The sequence below is a fragment of the Ruditapes philippinarum genome, unplaced genomic scaffold (genome assembly GCF_026571515.1).
Source record: "Ruditapes philippinarum isolate M1 unplaced genomic scaffold, ASM2657151v2 ctg2607_1_1_1_1, whole genome shotgun sequence".
Lineage (NCBI taxonomy): Eukaryota > Metazoa > Mollusca > Bivalvia > Venerida > Veneridae > Ruditapes > Ruditapes philippinarum.
In genome coordinates, this window is record NW_026865605.1 from 51,586 (window position 1) to 79,057 (window position 27,472).

The following is a 27,472-nucleotide window of genomic DNA, read 5'->3' on the forward strand; positions in this document are numbered from 1 at the left end:
GATTTAATTTTTGAAGCAGTTAGTCCAAAAAATGTGTTTTTAAACGTTTAAAAACGGTACCTATCCCATTTTTATCTGCTATTCGCGTAACCTGTCAATTATCGATAACGCTCCGCCCCCTGTTGGGGCATCATTGAGGGAAATCGGTAGTTCCATATATCCGTGAATTACCGCTCCATACTACTCGTAATACATGTATCGTACAAATACTGTACATCTTTATGAATATCTCAACATTTTATCGTCTACCTTTTATTTAGCCTTTTTTTTATATAAATTAAGAAATTGTCGACCAATGTACGTAACATAATGTATGTAACATAAGTAATTAAGCATAGCTGTAAATCGCACGACCACGGGGTTGATTAAAAAATGTAGTTGCTAAAATATCCATAATGTGTGAAATAATAATTTGTTTGTCCTGTTAATCTGATAGATATTACATTGACTTTATGGACTTTTGTACGGATTCAAGGGATTGCTTTACATTCAAACTAGTTTTCTAACAATGTCTAGTAAAACAACAACAAAAAAACAGACATAATTTATGTGAACGCCTATTTGACTTGTGGTAAGGGGTCCATGACAAATATCTAAACCATTTTTACCATTGTCTAAGGATGATTATTTCTCTATGAATCAATAAAAAAAGATATTAAAATATATTACCAGTGAATGCTTTGAATAAATTGTCCGCCAGTAAATCGAACACAGTACTAATAAACCTTGGACAAAGTATAAAATTTATTGTCTATCCCGGTAGAAACTGGATCTCTATGCCGTGCATAGATGATATTCATGATAATAGAAGTCAAGAAGGCCAGATCATAATGATCGAGTAATACCTTTTATTTCTATTAAAATATGTGAAGCATTATCAATTTGGTGGAAAAAAATATATAATATCCCGTTCTTATTTGTATACATCTACAATGGACTTTAAAAGACTGTCAGAAGCTCAGTTTTTTGTTATTTTATTTTATATTTTAACGGAATTTCATACACAGGCAGAGTGACTGTGGTATAATACAATAATAATGCTGATGATAATAATAATAAACTTCAAAAAGGAAACAATAAAATACCCCGCTAGCGGTGCGCAAATGCGTTCCATTTCCCCCCACTGAGTGCCTCAAATTTTACCGATAGTCACGTGACATGTGCGACAGATACCAGACGAACAGTAAATCACGTTAAGAATTGAAGAAATTTCGGCTATAAACTGATATTAATCAGCAGCTTTTTAATTGGTCAGATGTCACTGGGTCATAAAATGTTGTTAGAGTATGTTACCGCAACTTGTGACCCTCTCTGGTGCGATATTTGTGTATTATGCAATTATTTAGCGTGAAGCGTAGGGGTCCGAGAGAGAACAGCCGATTTATGACACTTCGTTTGATGCTGGTCGGACTAACTTTGAATCGGCATAACTTTTTTAATAATCAAGCAATTAACATGCGGTTTAAAGCACATGAAAGGAAATTCATTTACGGAGGGAACCGTGTCAGGGATTTTTGTTTGCTCAATCAGTGACTTAATTATCTTTAATTACGTAATATGTATGGTGAAAAAAGTCGCATAAAATGTTTGACGTTACGTAATATTTTTTTGAGAAAAGATAGAAAAAATTTGAGACACGGTTCCCCAGATAATATAAGTATGGTTATTTTCCAAAAGTTTGATGACAAAAAAATAAAAAATGACTTTGATATGACGATTTAAAATTTTAGGATTTTTATTCAAAATCAATCATTTACAAAGGCATTTTTTTCAAATATGTTATTTTTTATGATGATCAACGATATTTAATGCACAAAGATTAAATAAATAACAATTATTACTAAAATAACTTGGTTTAAATGACAATTATGTGAGTACCACAGAAAGTGTCTGTTGTCACCTTAAATCACTCACTTTAGTTTATTGTTAACATGGACAAAACTTCATTATTAGGTCATTTATTTTTAGTTTTATCAAAATCTGCCAAACTTCTACTATATTTAGCATTCAGCAAGCCCCATCCTGTTTAAAATAATTTATTATATAAATTTTTGTTTAGTTCCACCCAATGATAATTATTTATGAATTTCATTTAAAATTGCTTAGTTAACGCTATGAAGACAATCTCTTTTTCATATCTAAATGATTTTAGGCACTGGTACAAAGTACAATGGTGAAGCCAACAGTAATTTTTTAACAGTTTCATTTAAATTTTCAGCTTATTTCTATCTTAAGCTCTAGTAGCCATCTTGTTCAACAGACCGTAATGATATAAGCAATTTTCATAAAGGACCACCTGATGATCTTTCCTGTAGTTTCATCAAAATCGGAAGCATGATTATGGTGCAGACCTTGTTAAAAGGTCATTGTATTTTTAGCTCTGGTGGGCTACCTTTTCAGCATTCTAGAAAGATTCAAGGAAATTTTACTCAACAGATCAGAACTATTTAAACATTTTTATAAGGGACCATACAAAGATCATATCTGTACAGTTTTATTATTATTGGCCAATGCGTTTAAGTGGGGGTGATGATATGTGAAGAAAAATGTTGCCAATGGATGCAGGGCAATCACAGTACTCATCAAATCATTTCAAAATGAGCAGTTTGAACATTTGTGAGCTAATAAAATAACATATGACATGCAGTTTCAGGAAGGAAATGTAATAGAATGCATTTATAAAAAAAATCTAAATTATGAACTCCATGTTAGCAGGTTTACTGTTTACTGATAAATTAAATGAAGGTAAAAGAGTATTTCAAAATGAAGCCAGCAGTTTGTACAAAAGGACCTTCTTGCTCTGTATTGTTCTATGAGGAAAAACAGTCTTCCTATAATTATTATTACTATCAATATCACCAAAACAAGTGTAGTGAAAGACAAATATTGTCTATAAATAAATGTGATTAGAATTATAATAGTATATATTGTTATCAACTGGACCTGTATCATTAACAGTCACTATACAAAGAATACTGCTTTAGTATGTCTTAACAACATATTGACCAACAATACTCAGTTCATTCCCTGTACAGAACATGCAACATCTCATGCCAAAAGTAACATTGGTCCTTTCCTATTTTAACTTTTGGTCCTTTCCTTTTTTTCACCAGGATTTTTTTTGCGCTGAAGACTTCTTGATCCTCAATGAATCACAAATTTGCATTATATTTTGCGTGATATATCATATGACTTGTTTTCCTGTTCCAAACAGTGTATAAACAACCCATCCAAACACTGACACTGCTGCAGTCTGGTTAAATACAGCACTCCAACTCTTTGTCACTTCTAATATATGGCCCGCCATATATACACCAATGAATCCTGGGATTGCCCCTGCCATATTCATTATACCTATAGATACAAAATGTCAATATTTATAAATTTTTATAAATAAAACATTTTTTTTGTGCATACCTTCCTACTACCCCAACCAATTAGTCATGATACCCACACTGTGGGCATTTCTAAACTAATATCTGTAGACCAAAACATTCTCTATGTTTTAATTTACAATCATTTTGTAGTCATGGTCACAGTGTCTAAGCAATGCACAGGTGGTATTTTCGTTTCTTCAAATAGGACATAATAATTTTTATTCAGAATATAAAGTCTTTAATGTTGTAGCTGTATGAAATATTTGTTAACTTCAAAGATCTATCACATCCATGCAAACATGGTATGGGCTTACATTTTATGTATTTATGAAAAGAAAATCATGTTGCCATTATTTTTAAGAGAAAAGAATTATCAAAGTGGTTGTTACAGCACATAGATATCAATTAAATATCCAATATTGAACGTTGCTTACCAAACACTGATCCTGCATGTTTCGGGGCAATATCTTGAGGATTAACTAGGATTCCACTGTTATGAAAGCCACAGCAACATACAGCTAATGCCATACAGACTAGAGCTCCAAGATATGATGATGTGTATGAGATTACAACTAGGAAAAATGCTGTACCTAACATTGTTATAGTCTGAAATAAATACAATATATCCTTGTTTTATATCAATCTGTATAATCTGGGACATAATATAACAGGACAAGCAAACACCGACTAGATAAGCCGTCTTTATGTTGCCGTCCAATTGACAGATGATCAATCGATTAGGTTAGAGTTTAATCATATATTTATGCTGTTATTGGAAAAACAATAAATTCATTTCTCATAAAATCATGTAAAAACCATTTTGATACTTAAGGACTGTTAAAATCTTACAACATTGGCTTATGATTCTTTTACTCAGACTGATTACTACAGACAAGAAATATACTTTTTTTACAACAATCAATTAGACAAACTTGGGGTGTGAGCAACTTTTTGTAAGAAAAGAATACACAGTCATAATCTCCAGTTGCTTATCCGATTATATTATGCCAAAGGTATAATACACCATCAATTAAATTTAGTTCAATGCCACAGCCACATATTCATATGGAATTAACTAAATACATATCAAATTTAAAATTGACTTAATATTAATTATACTTAATATTATTTATATGTATATCCTTGCAGACAGAAAATCAAACCTAACTTAAAAGAATTGTTACCATGCATGGATATAGCAAAATGTTTTAGCTAAAATAGAAGAGCACACTATACTTACATTCATAAATTTTCTAACAAATGTTACACTATACCCTGTAAACAGAAAGAAAACATACATGTTTATTTGGAAGTATTTAGTACTTGTGTGAGTTTTGTCAGTAAGAAATTTCTAGGATAAGTTTGCCATTTTCTTAAATGGTATGATTAAAATATCTTCAATATTCTTTCAACAATACAAACAAAGATAAACAACAACAAACATTTAATGCATTTTACAATCAAGAGAATACAAATTGGTGTTAGAATTGTTATCATACATGTATTTTTTTCTTGACAATTTAAGATTCTTACCTTTTGTTATCATAAAATCTGCTAACCAGCCACCAAATATAGAACTTGGTATAGTAACTACCCAAGGTATAACATTGAAAACCCAGCCCTGAAATAATTTAAATCAAATATCTCTATCACACTAGATTAACCTTAAGAAAGTTATAATATGACCACAAAACATGCACATGTTTATAAACAATTATTCTGAAAATAATTAGTATCTAAATTACCCTTTATTTTCAGGAGCAAAAAAATTTATACAAGTCTGTTTAGAGAAGAAAAGTAAATAACCACTGAATGTAAAGTTACCAGAAATTGTAACGAAGTATTTGAAAAAATTATTTGTCAGGCGAATGCAATCTTTTATAATAATTGGTACATACATGTACATGACTATAATATAACAGTGTATTTCACTCCGTTAAAATGTGATTAAAACTGAAATAAACAGTTGTATTTTATCTATCTCTAAATAAAGAATAAATTATCAAGAGAATATCTCACCTTAGCATCTGGGAAATTTTCATGAAAATATGTAGGCAACCATGAAAGGAGAATGAAAAAAGCATTGTTTTCACAAAAATGACCAACAAGCATTGACCTGAAATACAATAATTATAGTTAATCAATTTGCATATCATCAACATTTTAAGTTTATGTGTCAATTTGTTTATCCTTTTCTAATTGATTGGCAGCAGTCATTGCATTTAAAGTTTTATGAATTTAAGCTTAAACTACCAATTATAATTTAAATATTTTACATATTCTAAACGTAAGAAAATACAAGCTCAAAAGACATCGACCTAAATACACTTATTAAATAATTTATTATTTCTCTTTTAGTAATAATGAAATGCAGGAGGCTCTTGCATTGAAATGGTTACGTGTGCTTTGGAATCCAGAAATACTATTTATGTTTTTAGCTTGTAACATACTAAATATCTTAAACAGACTCATTCATCTTGCAACCTTGAAAAAGGATAGTGAATACCCGAAACTAGTAGGTTTTAAAAAATTTTCAAACTAATTCCGGCGTTATAGTGTGTTACTATTGTTTTATCTTTCAATCTAAGCAAAACATTTATCAAAATTCACAGTTTGCATGGATAGAATCAGTTGCTCGGGCAGGCTAAGGGCCTATGTTAGCAAACATCATACACTCCCAAGTCCCATGACACAAACAATAAAAAAACAGTCAAAAAGAATGTAAAGTTTACCAGAATGAGAGTTTAAAGAATAAGGTAACCCATGGTGTAGATGATGAATCTTTGGTTGATACTGGAGGTATATCCCTCTTCTCTATAACAGTCATTGGTATATATTTCAGTCTATGACGATTTATTAAAATATATCTCATACATAACATCCAAGCTAGTCCAGATATACCTGAAAATGATGGAGAGAATAGGGATTACATGAACTTTATTTTGAGTGGATAATGTGTTTGTTGGTTCAGAACCAATTTTCAATATGATGGTTGTCATAGAGAACATTGTGCATATGGACTAAGATGTATTTCAAACAATATGGGCTCATATTGCAACATCTATCATTATTTTTTGTTTGTTTTGGGTTTTACGTCACATCGACACAGTATAGGTCATATCGCACATTCCAGCTTTACTGGTGGAGGAAGACCTCAGGTGCCCTTCCGTGCATTATTTCAGACATTAACGGGTACCCGAGTAGAACCACCGACGTTCTGTAAGCTAGCTGGATAGCTTCCTCACATGAAAGAATCCAAAGTCCCTGTCGGGATTCGAACCCACAGCGGTGAGTGGCAAGTGGTTTGAACATCTATCATTAAGCACATATTAAGTCTACATTAAAGGTCAAAATATGTAAGATTGTTTTTATCAAATATTATGAAGTCAAATTAATAAACAAACACTCAACAAAAGCTAAATCAACAGTTTGACAGGCTTTTTTGAATCAAATACATGAAATATTTTAAGCTGGTGAATACGATGCGTACTGGAAATAAAATCAACTCTGTCAATGTCATTTAATCAGTTTATATCAGTTCATATTCACCACCTAAAAGTTCTGTATCTGTCTTAGCTTTTTATGGCAAATCAATGAGATAAAAACCAACATTTCCTCAGTTTTGATTTCTTCCATAATAAGGTCCTAATTGTCAAATCAAGATACTAACATAAATTAGCCAATTACAATATGCTTTAATGCAAGTCACCAACACTTTTTCAAATTAACAGTAACAAAACAGAGATGCTATCATCTCATGAAAAGCTTTTCAAGGGGAAAAAAAACTTTAATAGATCCTCAAGAGCTAATAAAATGGTGAATGTACTCTGTTATGGACCTGTTCTACTTCTCTAAATCAATATGAGAAAAAGTATTTCAAAGTTATTTAGTATATATTGTTAGTATATAATAAAAAGAAACATGCCATGGTTTTTTTAAGGTCACATACACAAGTAGTTAAATGCAATAATGTTTCAAACTGTGCTGACCAAGCATACTTTTACTCTGGCTTACAAACTCTTGTTTACAACATACAGAACAAAAAAGTATCCCATAACACTAAAAGATCAATTAAAATAAACTTACCAAGAAAATAAAACACTGTTTGCCAACCATATGTTTCCATGATAATTGAACCCAAACTTCCACACAGCAATGTTCTACAATATTCAAATATTCAATTAACAACTGCATTATTAAAAAGAAACAGTTAGCATTATCAATTTACTTCTGATGTTACATAATACATTCATTAGAAAAAAAAATGAATATTTTTTATGAATTTCTGACTAAAATATAACCATTTTATTTATTTGCATTTTCTTTCAAAATACTCTTAAAATGTTACAAGTTATACTAGTAAGTATCTAAAAATTAAAAAAAAAAAAATTCTGAAAATAAAGTAAATTTGAACGAGAACTGAACAAAATATACTTTAATACTCTAATACTTTTCTATTTTATATAATAAGAAAATTTAAAATTGATACTCGTAATATGGTATTACATAATAAGGCAATTGAACGATGGGGAAATATAAGCTACAAGATGAGATATATTTGGGAGTGTTTCATACAGACTGACAGCCATTTTATATGATCTCAGAATGCTGACAATTTGTATGACAACACAATTTAATTCTGTGCTTTTTGACATCAAATAGAAATTATAGGTTCAAATGACTTCTGTGAATTGAATTAATAATGTACCTTGTAATCAATCATGAAAATGGCTGACAGGTGGTCATGTGAAGGTGAAAAATATTATAATGAAACATTTCTATAAATAATTTTGTCAATGCTTTTAGCATTGGGGAACAGGTACTCAATTAAGTTATGTAAAAGCCCACACAACAAATGCAAGAACTTAACATCTGAACAACTATAAGAAGTATTACAACAATTTTTGCCTAAAATTTGAAATCAAGCCTTCACTGTTATCAATGAATGTTTGCTTCATGATTTTCCTTTATAAAAATCTGTCACTCCACTTATATACAAAATAAGTAATTGTCAACCAATAATATTTCTAAATGTGATCATTGCAACCAGCAATGTACATTTATGGTATATGCTTGATATATATCTTACTCAAATATATATTTTGTTCAGATAGTAATTTCTGCTTTCAATCTAAATCATTCATTAATTTTTTGCCACTGGAATAAAAGGGTGTCATTGCATTTTTGTGTGTGAAAAATTGCAAAAATCACAAATTCAAAAACTAAATAAATCCCCTGTTAAACATCAAGAAATTTCTGAGTATTTTGGAAACTATATGATAAGTGTATCAAATAACATAATCAATGATTATGTAACTTTATGTTCCAGTTTATAAAGAAGGTATAGGGACTTTTTATGATTAAAGAAATATGATTCTGCCAATTTCAATGACACTCTTTTATATATAAATGGATGATGGATTTGAGTAAATATATAGTAAGTATTAGAAACTACATTACCCCAAATGTGACCCAGAGCAAACAACACTGTATGTAAGGGAACGTTCTTGTTCCGGAATCTTCCGAGATATAAGAGAACTAAAACCAGGATAGTGAAAACCTGTTGGGGCAGAAATATGCCATACTATATTGTATAACAATTAAATTCACCATGCTTATACTATAGTTTTACATGAAAAGATGAGTCAGACACTATGCCTATACTAACAAGAAATCTGATTTTAAATACTGCAGAGCTTTGTCAACAGTTATTTAGTACCATACTATACTGCATTCTACTGTACTTATTTTACTTTACAAGCTAAACCAAACCAATCTACAAATATGAATTCAGCTTGAAATCATGTGGAAAACAAATTTTGTTCAAAGTCTGCTTTGAAAGTAAATCAGTAAATTGCTTTATATAATATAAATTAGATTTCTTCGCCAGTTATATGCAAATGCAAGAAGATTTCTATTGAAGTGACTGTCAAGCACAACCAAAACATATTCAGATGACTCATTTATCTTGATCTCCCCCTATTAATCCACATAATTATCTAGAGTACCAAGAGGCAAAGTCCTAACAGAAAAAGCTAGAGTTATGGGTTTACCTACAGGTCAAAGCCCAAACATGAGGAACCATCTAAGTATCTGATAATTTTGGTGATTATGAAGATTCAACACTTAATCAAGGTAGTGCAAAAAAGGGGCATGATTCAGCTACAATCCACTATAAATTTACTGCCTACATTAGACACTGACACAATCATGTGTCTAGTTTAAAGTTTGATTTGAAGATAGAACTTAATTAAAAATCTCAAATTTCACAAAGAAGTCCCAGAAAGTGACCTATAAACTTGACATGGAAGATATACAAGACCTCCCAGTGGTCAATGAGAAATAAAGTTGGATGCAAATGTCACGCAACAAACACTAAAGATAATGCCAGGACGAGTAGGGTATGATCCCAGCAACTCTTCAAATAGTCAAACTAAAGATGACTCTCAGTGAGTTTATCTAATTGTGTATATAATCATTAAATTAAGTACTCAATAGTCTACTTCTAACCTGAAATATTTTTGGTTCTAAAACCCTGAAAATATCATTTATAAAAACATACAGACTTGGTGTCCATGTGAAAACTATTCACAAATATAAATAATAATAGACATATACATGAGTATAATAAAACTTAAAAGAAACTTAAAGTAAGATTGCTTCATTTATATTAGATGAACATTTGATGGCATCATATTCATGTTAAGAAATATCGCTATTAGCAACTGAATAAATTTGATAAAAAAATTACCAAATTTTGTAATAACTGTGTCAGTCACAAAAGAAATATTTTGTAACTGTTTGTGCTTCTGTGTTAATTATCATGCAAGTTTAGTAAAAAAAAATTAGTTAAAAATGGAAAGAATAAATCCCTTATACCTTAAAAGCTAAAAACCATGGTTAGCTACACAAGTACCAATTTTTATTAGCACATCATTTAAAGGTAAAATCACAGTACTACTTGTGGTAGACATCATTCTTTAAAATTTTTAATATACATATATGATCACCTCTGTGTAGTAACAGGTTAACTCATTATATAATTAAATAGGAGTTAACCAGTTACTGCACTAAGGTGATGGTATATCCTTTCACCAAGACACTAAAGAGGAAAAGACATTCTTAATTACTATAATTATAAGGACAACAAATTAACCAGATTCATTGTAAGGCTTAAGGGCTAATAAAAAAGGTGAAAAAATACATATAAAGCCTTATGTTCTTAAAATATAGTCACAATAAGCACTAATGATGAAGAATTACAGAGGATATTGCTAAGCACTGAACTAACAATATACTTGATTAACCCATGGTTAGGAGTATACACTAATATAACACTGATAGCATAGCATGCATAGCTTTTATCTGTATAAAAGCAGAAAACATTTTTATACATATATAGAGTGGTACCTTGTTATAACAACTATGGTAGGTATATCTGAACATTAAATTATCTGAATAAATATGCCTTAATATCATTTCACAGGGAAATAATTCACCATTATACTAAATTAGGCGCTCCTATAGGCGCTCCTAAATTATGTCAAAACCAAAAAAGGCAATTTCAAATAATAATATCATTTATTAGAGCTAGCAGACACGTAAACAACAATAAGTCAAATACAAAATTTGAAGAAACAACCGACTGAGTATGTGTCTTGACAAAAACTGTAACTAAAAGGTGCCAAAACCGAACCTAAATACAGTTTGGCGTAATGATACAAAAGTGACCCTTGACCTAACTGATGAAATAACCAATTAAAAATGTTGTTTATTAAAATACAACAAACGGAATGGAGTAATAGTACAAAAATGACCACTGACCTATATAAAATAACAACCAATGAGAAAGGCTGTTTTATCCATAATTAAAAGATTTTATTGTAAACAAAATGCTTCACTTCATGCAGATTACTTTTTTCAGAGCCAAACATCTATAACAGACATAATAGTTACAAAATAACTACTGGAACGGTTTTATATTACAAAACGATTCTGTGGTATATTATACAGCATTCATATTTAGATGAATATCCAGGTACTAATATAACAGGAAGAAGACTTGGTTATCCACTCTGAATATCATAGGAACTCAAGAACGGGACCGCAGATTGCGGCGTATATTTTCGATCGTGTAACGGTTTTTAAAAACGTTTCTGCTACATCTAAATATCTTTTAGTATTATCCGAGTGTATGGACTCAAAAAATATATTATCAATTGAAACCAATCTGTCTCATTTAAAACTGGTCAAATTTTACGGTGTTATAAAAAAAGACAAGGAGTGACATCCGCCATTTGCCGCAACATTTTCGGCATGAGTTTTTCCCCTTTGGCTACAATTGATTACTATTTTTTCAGAATTTTGTTCCCGTTATTTTTGTCAACTATCAGGTATCGTCCGGATATAACGTTAACGGTTTATTGTTTACACGTGTTGACATTTATAGGCGGCATTATAACGGGCGTATTCGTGTATTGATTTGTTAAAATGGAGAAAACAGACACTTTAGTAATATGGTCCAACTGATTTTGCCTAACTGAAAAAAGGAATATTAAAACATGATCCATAGATAAATATTTTAGGCACTCATCTCGTATTCATTACTAGAAAAATTAAAACAAAAATCAAGCATATCAAGGGGGATAACTTACGCCGAACGTTGCGGCAAATGGCGGATGTCACTCCTTTCCTTTTTTCAATATACCGTAAATTTGACTGATTTTTAAATTAGCAGATTATATTAAATTGAGATTAGATAATTAAAGACCACCCGCTCGCATAATATGAAAAGATATTCAAAGGTCGGACAAACTATATGTAAAGCCGGTAAGGATTCGGATTTATGCGCCGCAATATGCGGTCCTGTTCCAGAGTTCCTATGTCTGAATATATCAATATCATAATTCTGCATGCATTTAACTTGATAATCATGACATCTATATTAATGTATGCATAGTTTTTAATTTTCTCCAAATAAGGGAAAGTTGCTGTATTATAAAAGCATGAAACTGTTTATACTGGGTCATATTACCTATGAAAATTGTTGCACAAAAACTGTGCACACAGGTATACATGTACATAAGCAGAGAAGAAAACATGCTTTAAGCTAACAGATAAAATCACGTGAGCACAAATGTGTCACTCTTAGGGGGCAAAAATGGCTTACTGAAATGGCAGCCCCAGTAGTTTTGTTATCAAAACATCATTTTCAAATGACATAGCACCTGTCTAGCACATGGAAAGCATGACAGAATGGTTTCTTATAAAGGAAACACATATAACAAAATGTGTTATGAACATATTTAACATATACTTTTATGCACGAATAGTGCTAATGCACTTTTCTTCCTTGTGCATTATCACCTGTTGAAGCCGTCACTTATTAAATCTGTAGTGGGATTGGGCTTTAAATGCACCCTCCTACTTCTACAGATGTTAATGCACGTAAAAGGGTGCATTGACCCACTGATATATCTAACTGAATATATTTCTGACAAGAATGTTCTTACTTTACTTTAATAAAGGTTTGTATTTCTTTTGTTGCACAATACATTAACATTATCTCCAAATAATCATAATGTACAGATGACCATTTATAACAAGGTAACACTGTAAATTTAAGAACAACCCTCGTATAAATAGGTCTGATGATTGAGCCCCAACAGGAAATCACCTCCATGAATCAAGTACTGCACATACTCACCCCCCATAAGTTCCCGCCACAACAAATGCAGAGAAGGAGGACCTCTCTTTTTGTAACACAAATTGTCCAATAAAACTTGTAATGCATGGCATATACACTCCTACAATTTGTCAATAATGTCAAAACACAAAAATCTTGACTTGAAATTAAAATAATAAACTTTCATAACTACATCAAACTAAATTTAACATGAAGCTATACATGCACAAGAAAAATAAGATGATAATACTGATCTAGTAAAATATTTCAAAAGAATCAAATCTATAAGATTTAAAGAAATATTAAATTATTAATACTCATAAATTTACTAGTGCACAGACTGCAAAGAAATGGGTAACTTTTTCAACAATGTGAACTAGGCCTAAAATTTGCCTATAATAACTGTAAAACTGAAAGTTGGCATTTATCTATAAGATAATCAGACAACAAAAATAAAAACAACTAAGATATTGTATGTGAGCATTCTACATCACAGGTTTATGTTTTCATACCTTAATGATGCATGCAGTTTAATTGTGTAACAGTTTGTGTTAACACACATGCTACAATTAAGGAGAAACTCGAGTATACTTTAATTCTGTATTATCAGCGCAACTCTATTACCAACACACTTTCAGTATTTTGTCATGTGCGGTCATGCATACAGTGAAGTTAAAAATCTTTGACCCCATTAAAAATAAAATATAATGATAAGTTGAATTTGTCCTTCTTCACACAAAATATAATAATTATTAAAATCATCAATGAAATTCAATGTAGGCATATAGGAAACGTAACTTGTACCCAAATAATACGAAGTCCCATGTTACATGTATACTCCTATTTATTCTGTTATATTAATTTTCTCTACTTTAATTAATGCTTAAGCAGCCTTTGTTGAGAGTATGTAACTATGTAAACTTAAACACACAACAGATTATAACGTAAAACAGGAAAGAGCAATGTAATATTTAAATTTCCATGAATTTATTTCCCTAAAATTAATCCTTTAAGTAAACATCCAGATTGGATGGTTCAATGAAAGCCAAACAAGTACCAATACTGGTGGCAAAGAGTAATATTGTCTTTATTGTTGCAAGAATCCAATAACTGCAGTAATTTGTTAATATTTTCTATGTTTACTAGTAATAACACTTTTGATATAATAATACAAAATGAAAATAATATATAAAGCTAACATTTTTGTTAATTTGCTACCAATTTTTCTACAAGACATTTACAACATTGCCATTCATATAGAATCCAATAAGCTGCATGCATATATATATATACATTATATGGTACAATATCTGTCAATTATAACATCAATTGAACATGCTTACATAAAAACTTAAATTGAAATAATAACATGCTCTTCACAATTATGATATAAACATAGCATAATGACATTATTATTCAAAATATGAGTGATAAGTGAGTGTAATTTTCATATTAAATGTTCAATATTCAGATAACATATAATTTATTTTTATATTACATGCAGAATATTTCCATTACTCTGTGAAGAATATGATGCTCCATAAATGCATTGCTTATGTGTCAGAATCTCTCAGAATATGTAAAGGCAAATGTTTTATTTATTTTATTCTTTTATTTTAATTTCATCATTTTACATTGTATTATAAAGTTACACTTCATCAAATGAAAGCCAATAGATATATAAGATATTAAACCAAATTTATTAAAGCCATCAAACTTTAAGTTTCTTTTAAGTTTTTCATAACATTTGTCTCAAAACCTTAGATATATTTAACAATTTAAAATCTATTAAAAAATGTTTTAACTTTAATGAATTTAAGTTAATAACTGTTGAAAAACATGTTTTGAATAGTAAATGTGGTAGTTTATAGGAATAAAATGAAGGCTTAAGTTCACACTTACCCTGAAAGACACCCAGTAAAACACGTGAAAATATGATGATTCTCAAAGTGAGAAATTTATCATCTGAGATATAAGCCAGCTGGGGTGTCCAGAATGTGACTAGGGACCAACAACATGCTGCTATAGGCAACACAACATCTCCACCCACACGATCACTCAAATACCCTCCCAGAAACTGTGTCATGGTGTATCCCCAGAAAAATGCTGACAAAACAGACCCCTAAAAAAGAATAATATTAGTCAAGATTCATACATTCACATGTATTATTAACTTTATAAAAGAAAATTAAAATTACTAATTGTTAGTAATAGCCCACAGGTCTGTAGTCAAATATATTGTAATTTGTTCCTTTTTCATCTTATTTATAATTTCATACTTTTCTGCTTTTTTCTCTCAATAGTTTTGGACATTCAAATAGGTTTTTCACTCCGGTATGTTTTTCTGCATAAACTGATATCGGTTTTCTGTTTACAGAAATTGCAGAACTTAATTTTTCATAATATCAGGAATTGCTTTGTGTACATCTTGGAAGTTATTCAAATATCGTACATCAAAATTAAACCTGGAGACAGTCATGAGTGATATATAATACAAATATTCCTACCGACTCTGTTTTGTCCCATCCTAATTCTTTTGCAATCGGTACAGCACATAATGGCATAACAGTTCTACAAGCATACAAAGTAGCACAGCCACAAAATAACCCTATCATCCACTGCTTCTTCTCTGTCCTATAGTGTATGTTAATAAAAGAAAGTTTCTTTTTAATTATTAAATATATATAAACTATATTATAAACTGTGAACAATAAGAAAACATAGCTTTTACAGTAGTTTCTTGTTAATTGGAAGTCACTGATAAACAAATAAAACCATAATATTTAAGATCCAACAGAAGCTGATTTTTCTAGATCAGGCAAGTACATATCTTTTATCTATATCAAATTTTGAGATAAGGCAATAGAAAATTACTAAATTCTTTGACATCCAACTTTTGGTGAAAACTGGTTGGTGGATTTCATTTTTTATATTTTTTACTCTCGGTAAATCAAGCTCCAATCAAGGGTTATGTTAACATTCAATTGCATATAATTACATAGAGGATATTTGTTTGTTTGTGTGTAAGATGAAATTTTATTTCATCGAGTGGGCTTTAAAAACAGTATTCTCACGAGTGGCGTAGCCACGAGTGAGAATACTGTTTTTAAAGTTCACGAGATGAAATAAAATTACATCTTACACAACAAACAGACAAATTTTCTTTTTATTTTATGCTTTAAAACAAGTTAAAACGAAATTTCCATAATTTTAACGTTGATATTAAAATCTGTTTCCCCCATTGAGAGCCCCATTTAGAGGGAATTTCTCATTAAAAACAAGAAGTCTTGAGCTGAAAAATAAGTCCGCCAATGGAGGTTAAATGAATGTGATATTTATTCATTTTATTAAAAAATATGAATGATCACTTGTTTTAATAATAAAAACAAACAATTCTTTTAGGAGAAAAAGTCCAACCATCCATCCATATTTCTGTTACTTACTGCGAATTTAGAGTCACAGTACCTGTGCTCGACCAGCCCAGTGCTCGACCAATACTTCTATTTGTGTATGATTTATGCATTAAAGTGGAAAAACCCTGTGAGTTTGTGCTTGCTCTTTGTACCTGACCTGTAACCTCTACACCATGTACAAGTACTCCAAGTTTGGTAGAAGATTGGCCATTTTGCAGACAATATTAAACAGTACAAAAATACAATTTTATAATAAAAGTAGCAGTAAAAACTATCTAAAACACTGAAAAAATGATAATTTAGGGCAAATGTGGACAATATTTGTTAAATTGCCTTTACTTTTATGATTCCAATTGATTTCCATAGGAAAGGTGTTCAAAAATTATCAAAACCCTGCTTTCCATAAAAGGCAAGGGCTATGAACATGTAAACAAATATGGCATCCGTACGGAAACAAATCGGGAACACACCACTAAAAGCGTAGACCATTTGTATATTACACCAATTATCACACTTAACTATGTTTGCAGAGTGATTTTAGTAAAAAACAAGAGCTGTCAGAAGGACAGCGCGCTCGACTTTTTTAGTGCTTGCCTATAAAACAAAACTTTGACAGTTAAGGGCACACAAGACTTTAACTAGGAATTTCTAAGTACAAATCAAGAAACATTTTCACAGAGTTATCTTCTCTTGCTTACAGATAGGTCTCATGATGGCACATAAGAACTCCAACTTCCAAAGTAATATCTCAAATGGTTAAGTCAACAAGTGGACAAGAATGAAAATCTTAACTGAGTTTCTAAGTCAAAAAGGGCCATAATTCAAATAAAATCCTTAACAGAATTACCTTCTCCTGCCCATGTTTTGGGACCATGATGGTAAACAAGTATTCCAACTTTCAAATTAATATCTCAAACAGTTCAGTCAAAAAGTGGACTGGTACTAAAAACTTAACCAAGATTCTAAGTCGATAAAAGGCCTTAATTTTTAAAACAAATCCTTGACAGAGTTACCTTCTCTTGCGTACAGATGGGGTAATGATGTGAAATAGCATTAAAAGTTTCAAAGCAATATCTCAAAGGGTTAAGGCAATAAGTGGATTTTACCCATATTCAATGTATTTTCTAAGTCAAAAAGGGGCATAATTCTGTCAAAAACCTTGACAGAGTTATGTCCTCTTGTCTGTTGATGAAGGTCGTGATGGTAAACAAGTATGGTCAGTTTCAAAGCAATACCTCCAATGGTTTTGAAATAAAGTGAGGTGGTACAAAAAACTTAACCAAGCTCAATACACTTTCTAAGTCAAAAAAGGGCCATAATTCTGTCAAAAACCTTGACAGAGTTATGTACTCTTGTCTGTAGATGGAGGTTATGATGGTGAACAAGTATGGTAAGTTTCAAAGCCATACTTGTAATACTTCTGAAATAAAGTGGGGTGGTACGAAAAACTTAACCAAGGTGTGACGCCAACGCCGACGCTAACGCTAACGCCGACGCCGACGCCGGGGCGAGTAGGATAGCTCCCCTTTTCATAGAAAAGTCGAGCTAATAAAAATGAGAATAAGTAATCTCAAACGCCCCAGTATATGTAAATTCCAAAACTCTTATAAACACTTTATTTGTCAATGTATAGCATTTCCTTTGTATCATATTTTCATCTATAGACAATAAAACATAAATGTTTCAAAATATTTTTGAAATAGAATTGTTGAACATAAAAAGTCATATCTGTTTTTAAGAAATAAAAGTTCTGATAGAGATAAAACCACCTGGTCGAGCACTGGTTTGTTTGTCTGAAAAATATAGTGGTTTTATACCCTATATACAACTCTGTGGTAAATTGTATCCTAATCTGTGTTATTAAAACGCTTTAGCTTATTGTGAGTTTGAAAGGTCCAGCTTTGTAACAAAAATAAGTTTCCCAGCAAACCTTTGGTTCTGAAAGAGTTTTTATGTGATTTTGTGAAAAACTGGTTGAGCACTGGTACGGTGACTCTATATTAGACCTGGCTTTGTAAAATGTAAACGGCAGCCATTTTTTAAAGTCGTGTATTTCATGGGAGGAAAATAATTGTGTAAGATACAGAAGGATATAATTTGGATTTGTTAGTCATACACCTTTTTAAAAGAAAGAAAACTTATTTGAGGATTGTAACAGACAAAAAATAAGTGTTGACAGAAGTGAAAACATTCAGAAAAGGAGCTAGGAAAATGGAAAACTTGGAAGTTTGCTAAGGCATTGTAAGGAACGCTGGGTTGATTTACTTATTTTACGAGTGATAGCTGTCAATGCTTTTCAATTTTTCATAAAGCATACGGCAGTTATTGCTGGTAGGATACTTTAATATGCCCAAATGTCATCAAGAGCAGTTTTGCATGGGGTAGGAATGTATTTTTCAGACTGTAAAAACGAAACAAAAAAATTTAGAGACAAAATTTTGTGATTGGAATTTGAAGGAATAGAAGTAAGTTTTCTCTCTTTATTTGACTTTTGACATTTATGTTATTTATCTATTTCAGCTTTGCTATTTTTTTAACAGCCTGATATTGTCAGAATTATCAGTAAAAATAGAATTGAGGTACCACATGGGGAAAATCTTAAAAAAGTAGTTTCGTCATTGAAAAAAGTGAAATTATATTTTGATAATTTTCACTGTGAAATTATCAAATATAATTTTCACGGATAAATCAGTAATCCACTGAAAAGCATAAAATAAAATAATATTATATATCATGAGACTAACCAGTCACCTTTATGGGTTAATATGCATGGACAGTTAAACAAGAGGGCCGCCATGATGGCCCTGAGGTCGCTCACCTGTATATAGCCCCCCCAACCCCCCCGGCCAATTTTTATCCAAGGGCTTTTATTTGAACAGACTTGGTAGACACCACCCATAAGAAGATGCGTTATGCTAAACATCTAAGTTCTAGCTCATTGGGATTTTTAAAAGAAGATTTTTTAAGTTTTTACTATATATACACATATAGTTAAAAACAATGACACCCCTGGGGCAGGGCCAGTTTTGACCCCAGGGCTTTTATTTGAACAAACTTTATAGATATTTACTAAAAGATGTTTCATGCTTAATATCTAAACTCTAGCTATTTGGGTTTTTTCAAAGAAGATTTTTAAGTTTTTGCTATACACAAAAAAGGAAAATCAATGACCCCCGGGGCAGGGCCAATTTTGACCCTGGGGCTTTTATTTGAACAAACTTTGTAGACACTGATTAGAAGATGTTTCATGCTTAATATCTAAACTCTAGCTATATGGGTTTTTTCAAAGAAGATTTTTAAGTTTTTGCCATACACATATTAGGAAAATCAATGACCCCCGGGGCAGGGCCAATTTTGACCCCAGGGCTTTTATTTGAACAAACTTGGTAGACACTCACTAGAAAATATTTAATGCCAAATATCTTAGCTCTAGCTCTTTGGGTTCTTTAAAAGAAGATTTTTTAAGTTTTTACTATATGCATATAGGGAAAATCAATGACCCCCTGGGGCGGGGCCAATTTTGACCCCAGGGCTTTTATTTGAACAAACTTGGTAGACACTCACTAGAAGATGTTTCATGCCAAATATCTAAGCTCTAGCTCTTAGGGTTGTTTAAAAGAAGATATTTAAAGATTTTTCTTTCAGTTGCCATGGCAACCAGAGTTCTGCATGGAATTAAATTCTTTGAACAATTTTTAAAGGTGACCACCAAAGGAACATTCCTGTGAAGTTTGGATGAAATTGGCTCAGTGGTTTATGAGGAGATGTCATTTAAAGCAAAAGTTTACGGACGGACGCCAGACGGACGCCGGACGAAAAGCGATCACAAAAGCTCACCCTGTCACTTTGTGACAGGTGAGCTAATAAATTAATTCTATGCGCTTTTGACTGAACAACATTGAGAAATTACATACTTTTTCTTTGAAAGGATTTACTGACTTTTTTTTATTCCATTTTTATAGTAATATCTTACAAGTACAAAAAAACCCAAAACAACCAAGAAATCAAAAACTAATCTTGAGTTATGAATATTGAAATCATGTCAACAATGATGTTCCAATATACATGTTTAATTTAAACCAAGTGGTGCAGGAGTATAATGTCTAGCCAAAATATTGTCATGACAAAACTAGATTCTGAGATAATTTTATTCCAGGCCAGAATCTCACTTTTGCATACAGTGAAGATATTGCCCATACACAAAGTAGCACAATATCTCAACGCCGCGTAGTACAATTAGTAGGACTAGTCTTATGTCATACATGTTTTTGCACAATTCTTAAATGCCATAGGTTGTCATAGTGATACCTGATGAATTGAAATGAAATAGGCAATTTTAATGACTGTACAAAGTCATGTAATTTGATACTTTAAATATTCCACATTCATGTTTAATCAGACAATGCACAGCATAATAATTACATATGATTGAAAAGGGGATTTGCGAATAAATAAAAATTAAATGAATGTGTCTTATTCTATTGAGGTTATATAACGAGTCTTATCCAAAACCTTAATGCCGCAACAGATGAAAAAAGGCAGCATATTAAGCAGGGCCCTCAATCTACCAAAGCATTTTTGTCAGCGGAATATTGTATGTTTGCACCTCGAAGACTTTCATCCTCAAAATGTTTCACGAACATTTCAATGGCAAGTCATATTGAAAAGACACTGAATATAAGTGGTAGTTTATTGATAAGGGGAAGTCAAAGCCCAGGGCCGTGAAGGAGTCCCAGGCTTTGGCTTACCTGGCTTTAGACTACACAGTCATGTATATTTAAAAGGAAATTTAAAAAAATATATATAGAATTCTATACTTATCAGTGATTTTTTCATTATCATTTCATGCAGGGCAACGTAACGCAATAATAAATGGCAAGTATACTAATAATGGACCAGTCGCAACTTTTCGAATTACAAGTTAACAAATGAAAATAGCCCATTTTGTTCCCTGTTCTATTATGGTTTCCATCCAAGATGAAGTGCACTGGGGACCAGCCTAAACGGAAGCAGTGCATAATATATTGAATGCCACTTTCAAAAAGGAAAATGTAAACTAAGAAAATGAACATTTTTTTTTTTACTTTACTTCCCCGTTCATAGGCTTTGCCTATTTTCATATTACAGTCAATGAATTTAAGAATTTGAATTTACTAGCCCAAATTCAGTTTTGAATTTATTCTATACTGTGCTCCTCTTAGCTCACGGTACTTAATGCTTTGGACCCAGAAAGAAAATAACAAATGAAACTTATGGTACATAAACTGTCAGAAGCTATAACATAAATTATAGGTATTTTCTGCTATATGGTACAAGGAAAAAACAATATATTCAGTCAAAGTCAATTTTAATGGACCAAACGTAGACCATATGTCGGCCATTTTGAAAACAGTATGTCATCATTTAAATCACGGTAATGGTGTTACATTTCAGTTTTTTCAAGTTTCAGTTAAAAATTCTACATGCTATTTAATGCTTGATTTTAAATATTAAAATTATCCTTACTTTGTTACTCAAAATTTATTTTTTTAACAAACAAAAACATTTATAAAATAACATTTGTTTCAGACATACGCACAAATTTAATGGACTATTGTTGCTTTTTGCAGAAATTTGTAAAATGTTGTTCTGTTTTACGTAAAAATCACTCAGGGCTCGAATTTAACTTTTTTGGCCACTAGCAATTTTTTGCTAGTGGACAAATTTTTAACTAGCAAAATCTGAATTCAACTAGCACTTTTTACCACAATGATTTTTTAATTAGAGAATAACAAAATTAAAATTGTAATTTATTTGGACGAGTTCGAACTGCTTGGGGTACGAATCAGCAACATAACTTTCTACTCAAAAACTTGATTTAGGGGACAGGGATTCTTATCAAATGTCAATCTATATGTAAAACAAGATTGCATTTGAGAAAAATGCTATGCCACCGCATGGTTCAAATTTCATAGCTCACAGTACATCAAAGGACAAGAATGTAGGTCACATCATCAAAATCTAGGTCAAAGTTCAATTTTACAACTAAAACTGTGCACATGGTCAAAATGTCATTGCTGTACATCAAAGAACAAGAAAGTAGGTCACTGTCCCCTTGGGCAAGGCATAATTTTGACCCAAGGGTTTAATAACAATCTTGATACAGGTCCACCAAACAACATTTCAAGTCAAATATCTAAGCTATAGCTTTCTCCCATTCAGAAAAAAATTTGTTTTATTTTCTGTTTTTACTACGTGTACATAATGAGAATCACTGCCCCCGGGCAGGGCCAATTTTTGACATTTGAACAACTTTAGTAGAGGACCTATAGATGATATTATATATCAAACATCAAAGCTCTATGCCTTGAACCTTCAGACAAAAAATTTTTTTTTACTATATGTACATAATGAAAATCAATGACCCCCGGGGCAGAACCAATTTTGACCCTAGGGCTATAATTTTAACAATCTTGCTAGAGGTTCACTACACAATGTTTCATGCAAAATATCTTAACTTTATCCTTTGTAAATTTAGAGAAGATGATTTTTTAAGTTTTAACTATATACATATAGGATAAACCTATGGCTCCCAGGGGCGGGGCTAATTTTGACACAAGAGGCAAAATTTGAACAACTTTGGTAAAGCACCTTTAGATGATATTATTTTACAAATATTAAAGCTCTAAGCCTTGTACCTTCAGACAATAAGATTTTTTTATTTTTTACTATATGTATATAGTAATGACCCCCAATCTTGCTAGAGTTTTACAACACAATGTATCATGCAAAATATCTAACCTTTAGCATTTGTCAATTGCTAGAAGATTTTTTTTAAAGTTTTTACTATATACATACATGTATAAGGAAAACCAATGACCACTGGGGCGGGCCGATTTTGACCCCAGGGCTATAATTTGAACAATCTGGGTAGAGGTCTACCAGACAATGCCTTATGCAAAATATCTAAGCTCTAAGCCTTTTGGGTCTTTACAAGAAGGTGTTTTAAGTTTTTACTATATGTACATATAGCGAAAATCAATGACTCCGGGGCGGGGCCGATTTGGACCCAAGGGCTATAATTTGAACAATCTTGGTAAGGGTCTACCAGATGATGCCTTATGCAAAATATCTAAGCTCTAGGCCTTTTGGGTTTTTACAGGAAGGTATTTTAAGTTTTTACTATATGTACATAGTGAAAATCAATGACCCCCGGGGCGGGGCCAATTTTGAACCCAGGGCTATAATTTGAACAATCTTGTTAGAGGTCTACCAGACAATGCCTTATGCAAAATATCTAAGCTCTAGACCTTACCTTTTGGGTCTTTACAAGAAGATTTTTTAAATTTATTCTTACAAGAGCCATGTCAACATGGCCATCCCCCGAAGAATGTGTTTGCTCATTGGAAGAATGTATATGTAGTAGAGCAGAATAATTCCATTTTAAGAGGTCTTTTGGTAATGAAAACTGATGGCTATAGTGATTACAGATTTGAAACCTATGTGAATACTGATGGCTGAAAATAACAAAGGGCAATAACTGAAAAATAATGCAGGGTAGGTTATCATTCTTGTGTGCTGCATCCCTCCTCAGTAAAATCTATCCACCTATGAAGTTTCAATTTGATATCTCAAATACTTTTTGAGAAAAAAATTGAATTGAAAAATTAAGTATGAAAAATAACAAAGGGCAATAACTCAAAAATTATAAAAGGTAGAGTTATCATTCTTGTGCACTGCACACCTCCTGAGTGAGATCTATGCACCTATGAAGTTTCATAATGATATCTCAAAGGCCTTTTGAGTTATGCTTTGGACAAAAATTAATTTTGAAAAATAAAAAAAGGGCATAACTAAACATTATGCAGGGTAGAGTTATCGTTCTTGTGCACTGCACTCTTCCTCAATGAGATTCATCCACCTATGAAGTTTCAAGCTGATACCTCAAATACTTTTTGAGATAAGCTCCGGACAAAATAGTAGGAAAAAGAACAAAGGGCAATAACTCAAAAATTGTACAGGGAAGAGTTATCATTCTTGTGCACAGCATTCCTCCTCAATAAAATCTATCCACCTATGACATTTCATGTTGACATCTCAAACACTTTTGAGTTATGCTCCACTCAGGTGAAAAATTAGGTATGAAAAATAACAAAGGGCAATAACTCAAAAATTATGAAAGGTAGAGTTATCATTCTTGTGCACTGCACACCTCCTGAGTGAGATCTATGCACCTATGAAGTTTCATTTTGATATCTCAAATACTTTTTGAGATAAGCTCTGGACAAAATAGCATGAAAAAGAACAAAGGGCAATAACTCAAAAATTGTATAGGGAAGAGTTATCATTCTTGCGCACAACATTCCTCCTCAATAAGATCTATCCAACTATGACATTTCATGTTGATATCTCAAAAACTTTTTGAGTTTGGCTCCACTCAGGTGAAAAATTAAGTATGAAAAATAACAAAGGGCAATAACTCAAAAATTATGAAAGGTAGAGTTATCATTCTTGTGCACTGCACACCTCCTGAGTGAGATATATGCACCTATGAAGTTTCATGTTGATATCTCATAGGCTTTTGGAGTTATGCTCTGGACAAAAATCAATTTTGAAAAATAACAAAGGGCAATAACTCAAAAATTATGCAGGGTAGAGTTATCATTCTTGTGCACTGCACTCCTCCTCAATGAGGTCTATCCACCTATGAAGTTTCAAGTTGATAAATACTTTTAGAGATATGCTCCGGACAAAAATGTCGGACGGAAGGACGGATGGACGGAGACTATTTCTATATCCCCCGCCGCCTTTTCGGCGGGGGATAATAATTCCTTTTGGTTGCCATGGCAACCAGATTTCTGCATGGAATGAAATTCTTTGAACAACTTTGGAAGCCCTTCACCCAAGGAACAATCCTGCCAAGTTTGGTTGAAATTGGACTAGTGGTTTTTCACAAGAAGATTTTTTAAGTTCACTATATAATCTTTATAACACACACACAAACACACAGGTGAATCGCTAAATGCCACCGCATCGCAGATGCTGCGGTGGCATAAAAATAATAATGCAATATTGTCGCCATACCGACGATGTCTGGTCTGGATTATGCGCACAACAAAAATATTTTGGCAACATTTCCATCGTCATCGAGTTCGTACGTAAGACTGACGTGCAGTTCTTTCTCTCATTTTTTAACGGTTTTAACTGAAGGTCTGTGAATCATCTTCTGTACTCAGATTATTGTTATCAGAAGACACATTTGCTTCAGTAATCGGGAAGAAGTTCGTAATTTTTCGTTTAGACATTTTATTCCGATCACCTTTGATTTACACGGACAAAATGACATTTGGTCTTGTTTAAATTTGTGTACTTTTTTAAGCGAGGTTAAGGTATAGAAAATGTAAACCAGACAGCAAGTGCGCGCATAGTTTATAACTAGGCTACCTGCGAATATTACGCCCCATTTATATTTCGGATTTTCCTACCGAGCGTATTCTGTTTTTTCTTCAACTCGAAAAATCATTTTTCAACTAGGATTTTGCGAGTTTGCGAGTGTTAAATTCTAGTCCTGTAAAAATCTAGAGATTTAAAAAATTTTGCAAAAAAACTTTGTTGTTTAGGTGTATGAATAAAATATGTCAATTCTGACCAATTTCAACACTGGTCACATGAAAATATGTCACTACCGTGAAATAAGTGATGACACAGAATTAGTGATGTTGAGTATACCATTGACCTTTTTGAAAACCTAGCTAAACACCGGTTTCCAGTACGTTTCGGATTTAGCTCTGGGGAATAACACCAAATGAAGTACATAACACAGTTACATGATATTTCTATTTTTCCATCATTATTTTACCATTTAAGATGAAAAAAATTGATGTTTTTGAAAATTATAATATTCATTTAATATCTATTGCAAATTTTTTTAAAAAAATAAATTGTTTATAATGAAAATCAATAAAATTTAAACAGACATAGTGGAATCTTCCATAATAAATAAGGTTATTTTCTGCTTAAACTTGTGTATTTACTTATTTTTTGTATGGAATTATTCATACAATGATATTTAATTTCTTTCTTATAAATTTAATTTAAAAAAAAAAAGGCCGAAAACATTGAGTTAGCTATTACACTCCATTAGGTGAATTCCCCAGAGCCATGTACAGAAAGTACTGGAAAACGGTGTTTAGCTAGGTTTTCGAATTCGTGAATTATACTATATAACTTACTAAATTTTCATAAAATTTTCACTGGCCTGAACTAATTTTCACTGGCCATGGGCCACCGAGCCAGTGCTTAATTTACTGCAGTGATTTTTTTCCCAGCATTTTACAGCCGAATAAAGCCTGTTTCCCCTAGCCCAAAATGGGTATATTTTACCCTAAAAATGCTAATAATTTCCCCTAAAATGCCATGTGCATATTCTTCATGAGAGCAACTGACTTATATCAGCTACAAGACAGAAAGCTGTCCCTATAGATAGCCTCTACTATGAACCATGCATGTTAAATTTGAAATTGAAAATTTTATAAAATGTGTGGGTAAATTTCATTCTCAGTTGTTGGATTTTTTTCCCCTTTCTGATTTCACACACTATATTTTCCCCTTCAGAAGGGCCGCTTCAGAAAGCCACAGGTTGTTTTGGAAAAAAAATCACTGAGCCGGGATAACTTTCGGAATGGATCAAATATTTTGAAATAATCTTTACAAATAGAACTGCAGGAATTCAGTGAACATACCGTGTCCAATGTCGGCCCTCCATAGTTTCCTCAGTTTCATGATCTGTCATTACTAAAATGAAATTTTAGTTGCCAACATTTTGACGTGGGGAACACTTCCGGTTATTGTTGTTGTTGTAGTCAATCGCAGTAGACGCTTGAAATCATTAAACAAACGTTTGTAAGAGGTTGTCAAGGCGAAGAGGCGTATAAATTTCTAAGTTATTTATTCGTAAATATTATAAAAAATAATAAGTATATTTAATATTTATGATGATAATGCAAGTTTGATTATCA

At 31.9% G+C, this 27,472-nt stretch overlaps 1 protein-coding gene and 1 long non-coding RNA gene across 3 annotated transcripts in view; both read right to left on the bottom strand.

The window, feature by feature from the left end:
* Positions 1-27,350, bottom strand: part of LOC132729714 (voltage-gated purine nucleotide uniporter SLC17A9-like) — a 30,417-nt gene extending 3,067 nt beyond the window's left edge. Inside the window, exons 1-11 of one of the 2 annotated variants that reach the window (XM_060715535.1) lie at positions 27,197-27,350; positions 15,570-15,696; positions 14,965-15,184; positions 8,838-8,937; positions 7,464-7,537; positions 6,110-6,278; positions 5,397-5,493; positions 4,911-4,998; positions 4,618-4,652; positions 3,812-3,983; positions 1,901-3,354 (exon numbers count right to left, since the gene is read on the bottom strand). In XM_060715535.1, the coding sequence (XP_060571518.1) occupies positions 3,185-3,354; positions 3,812-3,983; positions 4,618-4,652; positions 4,911-4,998; positions 5,397-5,493; positions 6,110-6,278; positions 7,464-7,537; positions 8,838-8,937; positions 14,965-15,184; positions 15,570-15,696; positions 27,197-27,246 (1,302 nt within the window). In that variant the 5' untranslated portion in view covers positions 27,247-27,350 and the 3' untranslated portion in view covers positions 1,901-3,184. Of the gene's footprint in view, positions 1-1,900; positions 3,355-3,811; positions 3,984-4,617; positions 4,653-4,910; positions 4,999-5,396; positions 5,494-6,109; positions 6,279-7,463; positions 7,538-8,837; positions 8,938-13,083; positions 13,184-14,964; positions 15,185-15,569; positions 15,697-27,196 lie in introns of both variants that reach the window. The other variant, XM_060715536.1, reaches the window with a different exon arrangement.
* LOC132729720 (uncharacterized) lies at positions 22,895-23,751 on the bottom strand. Its single transcript, XR_009625661.1, has 2 exons — positions 23,328-23,751; positions 22,895-23,037 (listed from the first exon to the last, which is right to left on the bottom strand). It is a non-coding gene; the product is annotated as an uncharacterized LOC132729720 (long non-coding RNA).
* Positions 27,351-27,472: the final 122 nt, after the last annotated feature.